Below are 16,065 nucleotides of genomic sequence, written 5' to 3'. Positions count from 1 at the left end.
TTTGAAACTGCCATTTGTTTATCTATCCTAATACCTTTTAATCTAATTTCCCAATCCACTTTAGCGAACTTGCCCATCATACCTATATAATTGGCTTTACGTAAGTGTAAAAATCTAGTTTTGGACATAACTACATTACTTTCAAACTCAATGTAAAAGTCGTCATATTATGATCAGTCTTTCCCAGAGAACCTCTTATTATGAAATTACTAATTAACCCTATCTCAATACACAAGACAAGATCTAAAGTAGACTCATCCTGGTTGGTTCCATGACGTGTTGTTCTAGGAAAGTATCTCGAGTGTATTCCATGAACTTGTCTTCAAAACAGCTTTTGCCAATATGATTTGTTCAGTCTGTATGGAATAGGTCAGATGGTTTCGCAGGTCGGCGCAACATCGAGGGCCGAAGGGCCTGTACTGCGCTGTAATGTTCTAATTCTAATAATTCTAATTGTTACATTACCTTTGTTACAAAATTTTATTTTTCTTTAATTAATACTCTGTCCAACAGTTAGCGGGCTTACGAACTACTCATCGACTTGTAGAATAGTTTACAGCACAGAAGGAAACCATTTGGTCCATCAAGCCCATGCCAACTCTCTGCAAGAACAATTTAGTTAGTTTCACTCCTCTGCCCTTTCCCTGCAACCTTGTGCTTTTTTTCTGTTCAGGTGTTCAGCCAATTCCCTTTTGAAAGCCACAATTGAATCTGCCTTCACCACCATTTCAAGCAGTGTATTCCAGATTGTAATCACTCCTGCATAAAAAATAAGTTTTTCCTCATGTCACCTTTGCTGCTTTTGCTACTTGTCTTAAATCGGTGTCCTCTGATTCTCGACCCTTCTGCTAATGGGATCAGTTTCTCCCCCAATGTGTTCTACCCCATGTTAATTCTTATTTCCACTCAGTGATTCTACTTGCTGATCTTCCGAGTCACAACCCTTCCTCACTGTTATCCTTATGTAAACCTTTATTTTCAGGGCTACCCATTTCCTTTTCCATTTTGTCTTTCTTTTTTTTGCAATGTCAAGTACCCTGGAATCTGAAGTGCCTTGATCACTGTGTAACCCTGTCTCTGTGATAGCTATTAGATCAAACCTGTTTATTTCTATTTGTTCTATTAATTTGTCTATGTAATTTCGTATGTTTTGTGAATTTAGATGAAGCACCTTTAATTGTAACTTTTTACCATTTTTCCTGATTTGACCTTATTCATTGATGCACAAATACTGCTGAACTCTCAGTTCCTTTGTGTCACACTCTGCTTATCTTTACTCAGATTGATGCACTGTTCTATTGTCTGTACTTTTCTCAAGATTTCGAACTTGCCCCTCAGTTGAACCATCCCCTTTTCCCGCTGCAGCACCCTCCTCCCACCCCACCGTAACTTTCAGTTTCATATCCTTGCTACAGCTTGATTTATTTGATTCTCCAGATCACTGGGTCCTGGTTTAAGTGGTGCACGGCCTAATTGAACTGCTTCCTCTTTCCCTCGTACTGGTGTCAGTGCCCCATGAATTGAAACCCCTAGCCCCAGCACCACACTTTGAGTAATGCATTCAACTCTCTGAAGTGTTTGACCCCATGCCAATTTGCACATGGCTCAAGTCGTAATACAGAAATTATTACCTTTGAGGTTCTGCTTATTAATTTGGACCCTAGCTCCTCAAACTCCCTCGGTCACTGGTCCTGCCCTCGGTCACTGATCCCGCTCCTGCTATGCTGCTAATTTTCTAATAATTTCAAACGGGTAGCAAGTATCTTGTATCTTTTTTTAAAAAAAACAAACACTGGCATGATAGAATTGTAGTTTTGTAAATTATTTTAGATTAAGCATCAAAATGTTTGTTTATTGCAGACAAGTGAGTCCTCCTTTGACAACCAGTTGACAAAGAAAATTGGCTGTTACAAGTTGTTTGAAGTCATGTACGCACGCCTGCCAAAGAATGATGTCTACACAGACGAGTCAAAGATAGTCCAGGCTTTCCATTGCTCGGGTAACATAGAGGGCAACAAACTTTCAAAGATTTTACTGAAGTAAGGCTTTGTGATCCCGAAAGCAGAAATTAAGTGTGCTAAAACTCTTAAATTTTCCTTTGTCCATATACATAGTTTGAAGATGTTTGTTGTGGTTGCAGTTGCTTATACACAGAAGTGTATACAAGTTCTATTCATCCTCCTCATTTGTTCATTTATGCACATCAAACAGCTTCTTACCTTATGGAATCACGGAATGTTACAGCACAGAAATAGCCCATTCGGTCCATCAGATCTGTTTTATGTCCACATGAACTACTTGTTTTGGTCGCTTTCTTCCCACCGCAGCACCATAATTCAATGTGACTTTTTTCCAGCTAGTTTTATTTCAATAGAACTCTGCTTTAACTATTGTTTTTGACAAAAAGATTCTTCTTTCTCATCACTGAAAAGAATGGTCATCCCTTAGCCTTCTTGGCTCTAGTAAAAATGCTCCAACTTGTTAAATCTCTCTTCATAACCAACTCCTCATCCCTGCTAACATCCTGATGAATTTACATTGCACTTTTTTCATAGCTTCCTCATGAGAAGAAAAAATTCTAACATGGGGCACTGCTAGATGGGGTTGTGATTGAGAATGCAATAAAGCTTGATGGTAGGCATCATAGCCTGCTCTGTGAAATACTTGTTTGCCTTTTACTTTGTTTATTTCTCTTTCAATTTTTTTTTTGTTTACCCTCATTCCTCAGGCTGCAGTCACACTTTGCTTAATGATTGCAATGATAGCCATTCATAGAATAAACTCGCTGTTGTTCATTAACTGAGAATCAAATGGCTTATTCCACATGTGCTGTGATCATTTTCTATGCCAACCTTGAAGGTTTTATCTTTGTTTTATACAAGCAGTTGTATGAAGTAATTTGCACGCTTTCACAAATTGTTGGATTGATCGATTACCTAAAGTTAACTAACTTTTTGACTTCAGTAGAAATAAATAGAGAAAATTGAGTGTTGAATAAAGCATAACAAAATTCGAGAAGAACACGATTCAGGGCACGTTAATGTCCCCTGAACTTCATACAAATATTTTTGGAATAGGTCTATTTCCCATTGAGAACTTCCATTCAGAAAAAAATTGAGAGAATCACTGAAATAGATGGAATATTTCTCATGATATTCCAATGAAATTGATCAGCCTGTTGTACCACTGAGTAAAAAAGACAATCCTAGTATAACATTGCATAACATTGTCTTTTTCAGGAAACACTCGTGCACTTCTCACATAAATAACAGGAATGTGTTTGTATTTTCTTTCTGTTCTCTGAAGGTCCTGCTATGATGCAGTTACTGAAAACATGACTGGTGAAACTCAGCTGCTGGAGAAGAGAAGACAATACCATTGTGCTGCTTACAATTGCATGATTGGAGTCCTCTGTTGTATTTTCACAGAGGCTAAATTTTATCAGGGCTTCCTTTTCAGTGAAAAACCAGAGAAGGTAGGATGACATTCTTAAATTTAAAAGTAAAGTTCTTCGTGAGGTTAAGGCACTTTCTAATTGTTTCCCTGCCTGGTGCTAATATTAGTAACATTTGCGTTAATAGTGCAATAGGCTGGATTGTGAGCAGCATCCCTGTAAATGATTGATGCAATTCTTGTATTTACATTCGCAGTATTCTGTGCATTTTTAGTGAGTGTAATTAATCTCTATGGTATGGCATGGAAAGATTGTTTTCTTTCTATGATTTCTCACATGGTGATTTGAAGGTCATGATTGGTAGACGCTTGATAGAATCTTTAGAATTGTACATTGCAGTAGGAGGATATTTGGTCCACCATGCATGTGATAGCTCACTGAAGAGCAATTTGCTTAGCCATATACCCTTCTTGAAAATAAATACATAATCATAAATTCATTAAAAGCTGTTATCGATTCTTCTTCCATCACTGTTTCTGATGGGGAATCCCATGTCTTAGCAATCCTCTATATAGAAAAGCTCTAACCTCACCCTTCATTCTTTTCATAATAAATTTATACTCTTGAGTTAGCAACATACCATAGAATCGTAGACTTAACACAGCACAGGAGCAGGCCATTCAGCCCATTGTGCCTGTGCTAGCTCTTTGAAACAACTACCCAATTAATCCCATTCCCCTACTCTTTCACCATAGCCTAGCAACTTTTTCTTTTCAACAATTTATCCAATTCCCTTCTGAAAGTTCCTATTGAATCGGCTTCCACCACCTTTTTAGGTAGTGCATTCCAGATCATAACTCGCTGCCTAAAATGATTTTCATCATGTTGTCTTTTGTTCTTTTACCACTACCCTTAAATTTGTGTCTTCTAGTTCCAACCCTTCTACCACTGGAAACAGTTTCTCCTTATTTACTCGTTCAAAACCCGTCATGATTTTGAACACCTCCATCAAATGTCCGCTTAACCTTCTCTGCTGTAAGGAGAACAGCCCCTGTTTCCGTAATCTCTCCACATAACTGAAGACTTTTATACTTCTTACCATTCTAGCAAATCTCTTCTGCACCTGTCTATGGCCTTGACATCTTGCTCAGTGTGGTGCCCAGAATTGGCCACAAGATTCCAGTTGGGACCTAACCAGAGTTTCATAAATAATGATTTGTGTAGGTTTAGCATTTTATCTCTTTGCTTTCAGACTGTATATACCCCCCGTTTATAAGACCTAAAGCTTTTTTCACAGCTTTATGAATTTGTCTTCCAACTTCTAAACATTTCTTTATCTTTATCATAGACAGGAGTTTTAGAAAAGTGGTTACACCCAAGGTGCAGGCAGATAGATGGGTGACCGCTAGAGGGGGCAGGCAGTCAGTGCAGGAATCACCTGTGGCTATCCCCCTCTCTAACAAGTATACCGTTTTGGATACTGTTGGGGGGGATGGCCTATCAGGGGAAAACAGCAGCAGCCAGAGCAGTGGCACCACGGCTGGCACTGTTGTTCAGCAGGGAGGGACAAAGCTCAGAAGAGCAATAGTCACAGGGGACTCTATAGTCAGGGGCACAGATAGGCGCTTCTGTGGACATGAAAGAGACTCCAGGATGGTATGTTGCCTCCCTGGTGCCAGGGTCAAGGATGTCTCTGAATGGCCAGGGGGCATTCTGAAGGGGGAGGGTGAACAGCCAGAGGTTGTGGTACACATCGGTACCAATGACATAGGCAGGAAGAGTGAGGAGGTCCTGCAGGGGGAGTTTAGGGAGTTAGGTAGAAAGTTAAAAGACAGGACCTCTAGGGTTGTAATCTCTGGATTACTCCCTGTGCCACGTGCCAGTGAGGCTAGAAATAGGAAGATAGTGCAGCTAAACACGTGGCTGAACAGCTGGTGTAGAAGGGAGGGTTTCAGATATCTGGACCATTGGGATCTCTTCAGGGACAGATGGGACCTGCACAAGAAGGACGGGTTGCATCTAAACTGGAGAGGCACAAATATCCTGGCTGCGAGGTTTGCTAGCGTCACTCGGGAGGGTTTAAACTAGTGTGGGAACCAGAGCAATAGGACAGCAAGTGAAATAAATGAGGAGGGGGAACTAGTAAATAAGGCCAGTAGGACTAAGAGGAAGAGCAGGCAGGGAGATGTTGCGGAGCACAGCGGGACTGGTGGTCTGAAGTGCATTTGTTTCAATGCGAGAAGTATAACAGGTAAGGCAGATGAACTTAGAGCTTGGATTAGTATTTGGGACTACGATGTTGTTGCTATTACAGAGACTTGGTTGAGGGAAGGACAGGATTGGCAGCTAAATGTTCCAGGCTTTAGAAGCTTCAGGCAGGATAGCGGGGGATGTAAAAGGGGTGGGGGAGTTGCATTACTTGTTAAGGAGAATATCACAGCTGTACTGCGGGAGGACACCTCGGAGGGGTCATGCAGCGAGGCAATATGGGTGGAGCTCAGGAATAGGAAGGGTGCAGTCACGATGTTGGGGGTTTTCTACAGGCCTCCCAACAGCCAGTGGGAGGTAGAGGAGCAGATATGTAAAGGTAACAGGGTTGTCGTGGTGGGTGATTTTAACTTCCCCGATATTGACTGGGACTCACTTAGTGCTAGGAGCTTGGATGAGGCAGAATTTGTAAGGAGCATCCAGGACGGCTTCTTGAAACAGTATGTAGATAGTCCAACTAGGGATGGGGCCATACTGGACCTGGTATAGGGGACTGAGCCTGGCCAGGTGGTCGAAGTTTCAGTGGGGGAGTATTTCGGCAGCAGTGACCATAATTCCATAAGTTTTAAGGTACTTGTGGATAAGGATAAGAGTAGTCCTCGGGTGAAGGTGCTAAATTGGGGGAAGGCTAATTATAACAATATTAGGCAGGAACTGAAGAATTTAGATTGGGGGCGGCTGTTTGAGGGTAAATCAACATCTGGCATGTGGGAGTCTTTCAAACGTCAGTTGATTAGAATCCAGGACCAGCATGTTCCTGTGAGGAAGAAGGATAAGTTTGGCAAGTTTCGGGAACCTTGGATAACACGGGATATTGTGAGCTGAGTCAAAAAGAAAAAGGAAGCATTTGTAAGGGCTGGATGGCTAGGAACAGGCGAATCCCTTGAGGAATATAAAGACAATAGGAAGGAACTTAAGCAAGGAGTCAGGAAGGCTAAAAGGGGTCATGAAAAGTCATTGGCAAACAGGATTAAGGAAAATCCCAAGGCTTTTTATACGTATATAAAGAGCAAGAGGGTAACTAGGGAAAGGGTTGGCCCACTCAAGGACAGAGAAGGGAATCTATGTGTGGAGCCAGAGGAAATGGGTGAGGTACTAAATGAGTACTTTGCATCAGTATTCACCAAAGAGATGGACTTGGTGGATGATGAGCCTAGGGAAGGAAGTGTAGATGGTCTCAGTCATCTCATTATCAAAAAGGAGGAGGTGTTGGGTGTCTTGCAAAGCATTAAGGTAGATAAGTCCCCAGGGCCTGACGGGATCTGCCCCAGAATACTGAGGGAGGCAAGGGAAGAAATTGCTGGGGCCTTGACAGAAATCTTTGCATCCTCATTGGCGACAGGTGAGGTCCCAGAGGACTGGAGAATGGCCAATGTTGTTCCTTTGTTTAAGAAGGGTAGCAAGGATAATCCAGGAAATTATAGGCCGGTGAGCCTTACATCAGTGGTAGGGAAATTATTAGAGAGGATTCTTCGGGACAGGATTTACTCCCATTTGGAAACAAACGAACTTATTAGCGAGAGGCAGCATGGTTTTGTGAAGGGGAGGTCGTATCTCACTAATTTGATTGAGTTTTTTGAGGAAGTGACAAAGATGATTGATGGAGGAAGGGCAGTGGATGTTGTCTATATGGACTTCAGTAAAGCCTTTGACAGAGTCCCTCATGGCAGACTGGTGCAGGGGGTGGGGTCACACGGGATCAGAGGTGGGCTGGCGTGATGGATGCAGAACTGGCTCGGTCATAGAAGACAGAGGGTATCAGTGGAAGGGTGCTTTTCTGAATGGAGGGCTGTGACTAGTGGTGTTCCGCAGGGATCTGTGCTGGGACCTTTGCTCTTTGTAGTATATATAAATGATTTGGAGGAAAATGTAGCTGGTCTGATTAGTAAGTTTGTGGACGACGCAAAGGTTGGTGGAGTTGCGGATAGTGATGAGGATTGTCAGAGGATACAGCAGGATATAGATCGGTTGGAGACTTGGGCGGAGAAATGGCAGATGGAGTTTAATCCGGACTGGTGTGAGGTAATGCATTTTGGTGCAGGTGGGAAGTATACGGTAAATGGCGGAGTCCTTAGGAGTATTGACAGGCAGAGAGATCTGGGCGTACAGGTCCACAGGTCACTGAAAGTGGCAACGCAGGTGGATGGGGTGGTCAGGAAGGCATACGGCATGCTTACCTTCATCGGTCAGGGCATAGAGTATAAAAATTGGCAAGTCATGCTGCAGCTGTACAGAACCTTAGTTAGGCCACACTTAGAATATTGCGTGCGGTTCTGGTTGCCACACTACCAGAAGGACGTGGAGGCTTTGGAGAGGGTACAGAAGAGGTTTACCAGGATGTTGCCTGGTCTGGAGGGCATTAGCTTTGAGGAGAGGTTGGATAAACTCGGATTGTTTTCACTGGAACGACGGAGGTGAAGGGGCGACATGCTAGAGGTTTACAAAGTTATGAGCGGCATGGACAGAGTGGATAGTCAGAAGCTTTTTCCCAGGGTGGAAGAGTCAGTTACTAGGGGACATAGGTTTAAGGTGCGAGGGGCAAAGTTTAGAGGGGATGTGCGAGGCAAGTTCTTTCCACAGAGGGTGGTGAGTGCCTGGAACTTGCTGCCGGGGGAGGTGGTGGAAGCAGATACGATAGCGACGTTTAAGAGGCATCTTAACAAATACATGAATAGGATGGGAATAGAGGGATACGGTCCCCGGAAGTGCAGAAGGTTTTAGTTTAGGCAGGCATCAGGATCGGCGCAGGCTTGGAGGGCCGAATGGCCTGTTCCTGTGCTGTACTCTTCTTTGTTCTTTCTTTGTTCTTTCAACTGTAATGTCTCCTGTAGCTCCTTTTAAAGTTTTAATAATGTATTTTTTCTGTCTTTGATACTTTTTGGGACAATGACAACATCACATTTCTCTACATTAAGCTTCATCTAACATCGTCTACTTGTCAAAGTTAATCGCATTTCCTATTTTTGTGTCATCCAGTTTTGAATTTGTACCTCTTATTCCTAACTCTCTCTCTCTAAAAGTTAAGACAATATCCCAACACCTCGGGCCAGATGAAGATGAAACTCTAGCCGTTCATTGTTGTTACCTTGTGAAACTCTCAGCAACTTCTGGCATCGCACGTGCACAATTAAATGTGGAAATCCGGAATATGCAGTCAGTGATCTGCTGTTTCTCTGCAGGGTGTACTGTTGAAGTCCCCGCAGACTGCAAATCTTTAAAAATCATTGAACTGATGAGAGCGTCACATTTTACGCTGTTAAAACCACTGAGAAAATTATACCTTGTTAGTGAGTTGTAAATTTTTTTTAACAACGTACTAAGTTGTAATTACTGCTGAAGAACCTCCCTAGCAAAGGAAAAAAAGTTTTATATTAATGTAACATCAGATTTTTCCATTATAAAATTCCATAGCTTTTTAATGTCTTTGTTTAAAGTATATTTGATATTTCAGCTTTTCTTGTGTTTGCCCCAATTTTTTTCACTCTTTGAAAAATGATTAAAAAGTGGAGGATAGTAAATGCACTTTACGTCCTGGTGTGCTGTCAGTGAAAATAGTTCAGTGTGATTGACTGCTTATCCTGCTTGAGGGATGCCTGGAGGTCCCCTGTAGTTGGTGCCAGAATCAAACTGTCAGGAAAGTTCAAATCCACACCACAGAGATTGCTAGATCATTGCAGCTTTCTTCGAAGTCAGCGGCGAGCACCATTGCTTCACTGCTGACCACAAAATCCGGGCTGTAGTGTTTAGAGAAGACCATTGTCTGTGTTGTGGAAAGAAGAAATTGAGAGCAGTCACACAGGGCTGCTGTTCCATGCATCTCTGGTTAATATAAGAGCAACACAGCTGCCATGGTTACACCATAATTCTTTTGTGTAAATAAACATGCTTTTTTTATATACATATAAAACACACGTCTACATCGGTATGCGCTTCCTGTTTACACAACTGGACTTCCTTTTGTCGTGTTTCTGTCACTTTTTTTGGCCACTTTGATCCATTATGAATTCCTAAGTCCAAATTTCTGGTGGGTTTAGCCTAAATAATTGCAAATGTCCAAACAAGGATTTAGACAAAACCAAAACATTAAAAGAATACATATTTCATAACATGAATAAATTTATTAATCGGATTATGTTTTGTGTCTTTTAATACCTTCAAGAATCTTTACTTAAAAAGCTAGGCTTGGGAATGATGGGCCAGAATTGACTGTAGCAGGGCATCTAACATCGTGTCTGCTGTTAATTAGACTTGCTACTGCACCCTTCAGTTCAAAATATTTTTGCCCACAAAGTCACTGAAAATATGAGCTGATAAAGATATCTTGAGAAAAGCAGGACACCTGGGACCTGCGTGAACAGGTTAACCAGTGAGATTTAAGGAGTAAAAGAAAAAGGCAGAATTTGCATGTATATAGTGCCTTTCATGATCACCGGACCTCTCAAAGCGCTTCACAGCCAACAAAGTACTTTTTGAAGTGTAGTCACTGTTGTAATGTAGGAAACGTGACAGCCAGTATACACAGAGCAAACTCCCACAAAGAGCAATGTGGTAATGATAAGATAATCTGTTTTGGTGATGTTGATTGAGAGATAAATAGTGGCCAGGACACCGGGGATGACTCCCTTGCGCCTCCTCAAGGTAGTGCCATGGGAGCCTTGATTCCACCCGAGCAAACAGCCAAGACCTTGGTTTAACATCTCATCTGAAAGATGGCACCTCCAACAGTGCAGTACTCCCTCAGTACTGCACTGGAGTGTCAATTTTGATTTTTGTGCTGAAGCCCTGGAGTGGGACTTGAATCTGGAACCTTGTGACTCAGAGGCGAGAGTGCTGTCAACTGAGCCACAGATGACACCTTATTGGGAAATAAATACCGAGACAAGGCTAAGAAAGCGGGTGAATTCAAGTGGGTGCATTCAGTGTCAAATCAGAATAAGAAAGAAAGAGGTGGTTTATTTGATTGGGAGAGAGAAAGAAGGTACAAAGGAAAAGTAAGAAAAACATCTTTTAATTAAAAATTTGACATTTTTCAAATATCCCCAAGAATTTAAAACCTGAAAGAATGAGACTGCCCACTTTTAATGGTTCATTTTCAGTGTGAGCGAAATTGATTGGCAGTAATTAACAATTATCAAGTTGTTAAAAGGATTCTTGTACTTCTAATTACCGGCCCGAAATATCTGTGGCAGTTTTATTTCATATCCATTGTGCAAATACAGCAGCTTCATGGCATTAAGTGCATGAGCCACACAGCGAGCTGCTGTTTTTGTGAAGCTAGTGGCCCAACTCAGATAGCACCTTTTTGAATATTCACATTTAACCACATGTCTGGTCCTTGCCTGAAGTGCCTGCACCATTTGCTTGTAAATAATAGCGAGCGATATTAGTGTCACCGTTATTTTGACAGCAAAATTTGACCCATCAATTTTTACCCAGGGCTGTGACTGAGGTGAATTTCAATTGTGCACTGAGCATGTGCAGTATGTCTAATTTGCTGGGATACATGAGTATCATTGTATTTTTATATAGTTCCTAAAAGTATTTTTCAAAGGTTTGTGTGTTTTAAACGGAAGGCATTAAGCTTAAGAAAGAGAATATCTTTTCTCATTGTGCTTAAGTTAATTTTTCAAAATATCTAATCCCGTTATCACACTTGATGTGTTGACAGAAAATGTAAACCTTCTAATTGCTAAAATCTGTTGGGCACAGCGCACGTTCTGTCTCCATTTAAAATAAGACAAATGAAAGCTCCAATCACAGCCTGTGTATTGGTTGTTAGTGATTAGAATGTTTACATTTAGTTATAGCAGAGAGAGATCAAAAGACATTAAGATGCACATCCAGGAATCAATCAATCAAGGCATTCAATAAGGTGCCACACCAAAGGTTAATATGTAACATAAGGGCCCATGGAGTTGAGGGTAGTATGTTAGCATGGATGGAGGATTGGTTAATGGACAGGAAACAGAGAGTAGGGTTAAATAGGACATTTTCAAGTTGGCAGACTGTGACAAGTGGAGTGCCACAATGATTAGTGCTGGGGCCTAAGCTATTTACAATTTATTTTAATGACTTAGATGAAGAAACTGAGAGTAATGTATCCAAGTTTGCTGACAATACAAAGCTAAGTGGGAAGGTAAGCTGTGAGGAGGACACAGAGGCTACAAGTGATAGAGACAGGTTAAGTGAGTGGGCAAGAAGGTGGCAGATGGAGTATAATGTGGGGAAATGTGAGGTTATTCACTTTGGTAATAAGAATAGAAAAACAGAATATTTTTTGAAAAGTGTGGAACATATAAATGTTGATATTCAGCGGGACTTTGGTGTAGCGGCCTGCTACCTGACCGGGACCCGATGACATGTCTGGATCGGGTTGGGCCCATCTTCAGGGTATGGCTTTTAGGCTCGGGTCGGGTCGGGCTGAGTCTAGGTCAGGTCGAGTTGGGCCGGACACACGTGGTAAGTGCTCTGCTTGTAAGTATTGAAATTAAAAAACTTACCTGAGCTGGGTGTCCGGGACAAAACTGAGTCTGTGCAGTGAGTGAGTGACGTCACTATGATGTCATCACGCATGCGCTGCAGCTGCTTGCAGGTTCGGTGTCAGGAAGGTAAGTAAACAGATGGTCGGGTCGGGCTCGAGTCAGGGCGGGGTCGGGCTCGGGGCAAAATCGGAGGGACTCGGGCCGGGTCGGGCTTGGGTCCGTTGTGGTTCGGGTCGGGTTCTTTTATCCCGACCTGAGCAGGTCTCTACTTGGGTGTACTCGTACAAGGAACAAGGAAATTTAATATGCAGATACAGCAATCAATTAGGGAGGCAAATTGCATGTTGGCCTTTATTGCAAGGGGTTTGGAGTACAAGAACAAGGAGGTCTTGCTACATTTGTGTAGGGCTTTGGTGAGACCACACCTAGAGTACTGTGTACAGTACTGAGGAAGAATATACTTGCATTGGAAGTGGTACAGCGAAGGTATGGGAACATAGGAGCAGGAGTAGGCCATTCAGCCCATCGAGCCTGCTTCGCCATTCAGTTAGATCGTGGCTGCTCATCTACCTGAACGCCACTTTCACGTGCTATCCCCATATCCATTGATGTCATTAGTATCCAGATATCTATCGATTTCTGTCTTGCGCATGCTCAATGATTGAACAGCTCTGTGGGGTAGAGAATTCCAAAGATTCACCACCTTTTGAGTGAAGAAATTCCTCCTCTCAGTCTTAAATGGCCTACTCCTTGTTCTGAGACTATATCCCCTGGTTCTAGACTCACCAGCCAGGGGACGCATCCTATCTATATCCACCCTGCCACGCCCTGTAAGAGTTTTGTAAGTTTCAATGCGATCACCTCTCATTCTTTGAAAATCTAGAGAATACAGGCCCAGGCCCAGCTTCCTGAATCTCTCATCATAAGAGTAAATTCGGCCTATAATCTCGAGTTTAGAAGAATGAGAGGTGATCTCAGTGAAACATGCAAGGTTCAGAAGGGGCTTGACAGGGTAGACACTGAGGCTCTTTCCCCTGGTTGAATAAGGGGTTGATTATTTAGGACATACAAACATACGAATTAGGAGCAGGAGTAGGCCACTCAGCCCTTCGTGCCTGTTCTGCCATTCAATAAGTTCATGGCTGAACTGATTACTCCACATTTCCACCTATATCCGATAACCTTCCACCCCTTGCTCATCAAGAATCTATCTACCTCTGCCTTAAAAATATTCAAAGACTCTCTTTCCACTGCCTTTTGAGGAGAAGAATTCCAACGACTGACGACCCTCTGAGAGAAAATTTTTTTCCTCATCTGTCTTAAATGGGTGACCCTTTATTTTTAAACAGTGACAGTTCTAAATTCTCCCACTAGGAGGAACATCCTTTCCACATCCACCCTGTCAAGACCTCTCAGGATCTTATATGTTTCAATCAAGTCGCCTCCAGCGGATACAAGCCTAGCCTGTCCAATCGTTCCTCGTAAGACAGCCCGTCCATTCCAGGTGTTAGTCTAGTAAACCTTCTCTGTACTGCCTCCAACGTATTTACATTCTTCCTTCAATAAGACGATCAGTACTGTACACAGTACTCCAGATGTGGTCTCACCAATGCCCTGTATAGCTGAAGCATAACCTCCCTACTTTTGTATTCAATTCCCCTCGCGATAAACGATAATATTCTATTAGCTTTCCTAATTAATTGCTGTACCTGCATACTAACCTTTTGCGATTTATGCACTAGGCCTGAGATGAAGTTTGTGAATCTCTACCCAAGATGTTTGTAGTTGCTCCATCATGGAGTATATACAAGGCTCAAATAGACAGATCTTTGGTCTCTCAGGGAATCGAGGGCTATGGGGAGTGGGTGGGAAAGTGGGGTTCAGGCAGATCATCAACCATTAATCATTAGTGATAGGAGATCATTTGGCGCCTCATGCCTGCTCCTATTTATTAATTTCTTATGTTCTTAACCACAAAATACTAAATTCTTTGTTTGCAGACATGCTGTGCAAAGTTAGAAAACAGTGGTGCCGCTCATGTGATTGTCTCCTACACCAGTACTGTCAGGCCCACATCCTGCCCCTCCCCTCTAGACTCCACTTGTGGCAAACCTCGGCTGTATCATCCAGATGCCATGCTCCCTCTCCATAGTGTGGCCTATTTTTTTTCCTGTCTCTGTGCAGTACTGTCAAACTCAAGACTTGCACCCCAGCTCTGCCAAACCCCAGGACCATTCTCTGTGCCATAAAATGCAGAACCTTCAAGGGCAGTTGAAACCCTTTCACCCTCTCCAGTATTATTAAATACCAAATGTCTGCCTCCATTTTGCATCTTGCTTACCCTCTTGCTGTGGATTCACAGCAGTAAAAATGGTTGTTATGACCAGGTGAGGCAGGGGTCTAGGGATCCCCTATCAGCCTTTTCCTGGTTTAGCTGTAACAGGGTTTAACTTATAAAAACACTGTGTTATAGCTTCCCTCTCAGTGAGTTCTTGCTCATTGCTCTCTAATTGTAATGGCAAAGAAATCATCCAGACAGATTTTCTCAGATTTAAACAAGAAAAGTGTAAGTTTATTAACCTTGAAACTCTAATTCAGTTAGAACTACTAAAAATACGTGACGCGACCATGCATACGCAATAAACACACATGCAAATAGAGACAGAGGAGGAGAAAGAAGCGGAAAGGTTTAAAGTAATAGCTGGAGTTCAGATACTGGCTTTGGGTTTGATGTAAAGTCATAGATTGAAGTTAAGTCTTGCAGTTCTCGGGGCCCAGTGCACACTTTCAAACTTGTTCGCTTGTCTTCTGTCTTGAGGCTTGAGTTACTTCAATGGGTCCCTGGAATTTTGCTTGAGAGAGAGAGACAGGAAAGACCTTCCTTCTCCTTAGTCTTCAAATTGCAGTCTGTTCCTTTCCGTGTGGCACAATTCAAACAACCCCTGATTGGCCAGCAGGTTAGTCATGTGACTATCTCCTTATTTGGAACAGTCTCGCCTGCGAGGTTTGTGGATTTCCCCAAGCTTACTAGACACTCTCAGTGGGGGTGGAAGAATGCTGGCTTTTAGACATTCATTGTCTCTTGATCAAAATCCATCTGGCTAATTGATTCAGGGAGCACTCCTATTGTTGTCTTCAGGCTGTCTGTCTGTTCAAATGCAAATGTACAGCCATGTTTTCAGCCACTGTTGTGGTCTTTTTAAACAAGTTATTTCAAGTCCAGTAACAGTTCAAAAATAATGTTCCATATGACAAAATTAATATCTCATTTTGGCAGGTGTAGTTTTTGTCACACCTCCACATCCAGTGGAATAAAATGCATTATTAGGAGAGCATTTCATTATAAAAATGGAGAGAAGAGAAAGTACATGAAAACACGCATGTATTTCTCTCACTCATTTTCATTCATTCAGAAATCCAGAAAATTGTTACAGCCTGTCTTTTCTTTGTAGCAGTACTGCTTTAAACTGCTCCTTTTCCCTTGAGGTGGGTCTGAGATAGTTATATGTTGCCCAAAAGGGTTTGAAATTTCTTCATTATCAGCCTGCAATACATTATTTATTTTATTTTATTTTAATTTTATTTAGAGATACAGCAAATGAAACAGGCCCTTCGGCCCACCGTGTCTGCGCCGACCATCAACCACCCATTTATACTAATCCCATACCCCTACCACATCCCCACCTGTCCCTATATTTCCCTACTACCTACCTATACTAGGGGCAATTTATAATGGCCAATTTACCTGTCAATCTGCAAGTCTTTGGCTGTGGGGGGAAACCGGAGCACCCAGCGAAAACCCACGCAGACACAGGGAGAACTTGCAAACTCCACGCAGGCAGTACCCAGAATTGAACCCGGGTTGCTGGAGCTGTGAGGCTGTGGTGCTAACCACTGCGCCACTGTGCCGCCCATTAAGGA

The 16,065-nt window shown here is 42.4% G+C and overlaps 1 protein-coding gene across 4 annotated transcripts in view; it reads left to right on the top strand.

Annotated features, from left to right (window-relative positions):
• The window catches only part of prkdc (protein kinase, DNA-activated, catalytic subunit), a 283,563-nt gene that overhangs the window by 109,840 nt on the left and 157,658 nt on the right, over positions 1–16,065 (top strand). For all 4 annotated transcript variants that reach the window (XM_068031803.1, XM_068031802.1, XM_068031801.1 and 1 more), the window contains exons 42-43: positions 1,861–2,039; positions 3,307–3,475. In XM_068031803.1, coding sequence (XP_067887904.1) covers positions 1,861–2,039; positions 3,307–3,475 — 348 coding nt within the window. The remainder of the gene's footprint in view (positions 1–1,860; positions 2,040–3,306; positions 3,476–16,065) is intronic.

This window comes from Heterodontus francisci, chromosome 5, assembly GCF_036365525.1.
Source record: "Heterodontus francisci isolate sHetFra1 chromosome 5, sHetFra1.hap1, whole genome shotgun sequence".
Classification (NCBI taxonomy): domain Eukaryota; kingdom Metazoa; phylum Chordata; class Chondrichthyes; order Heterodontiformes; family Heterodontidae; genus Heterodontus; species Heterodontus francisci.
The sequence above is the reverse complement of the archived record's forward strand: the minus strand, read 5'-3'. Positions and strand labels throughout refer to the sequence as shown.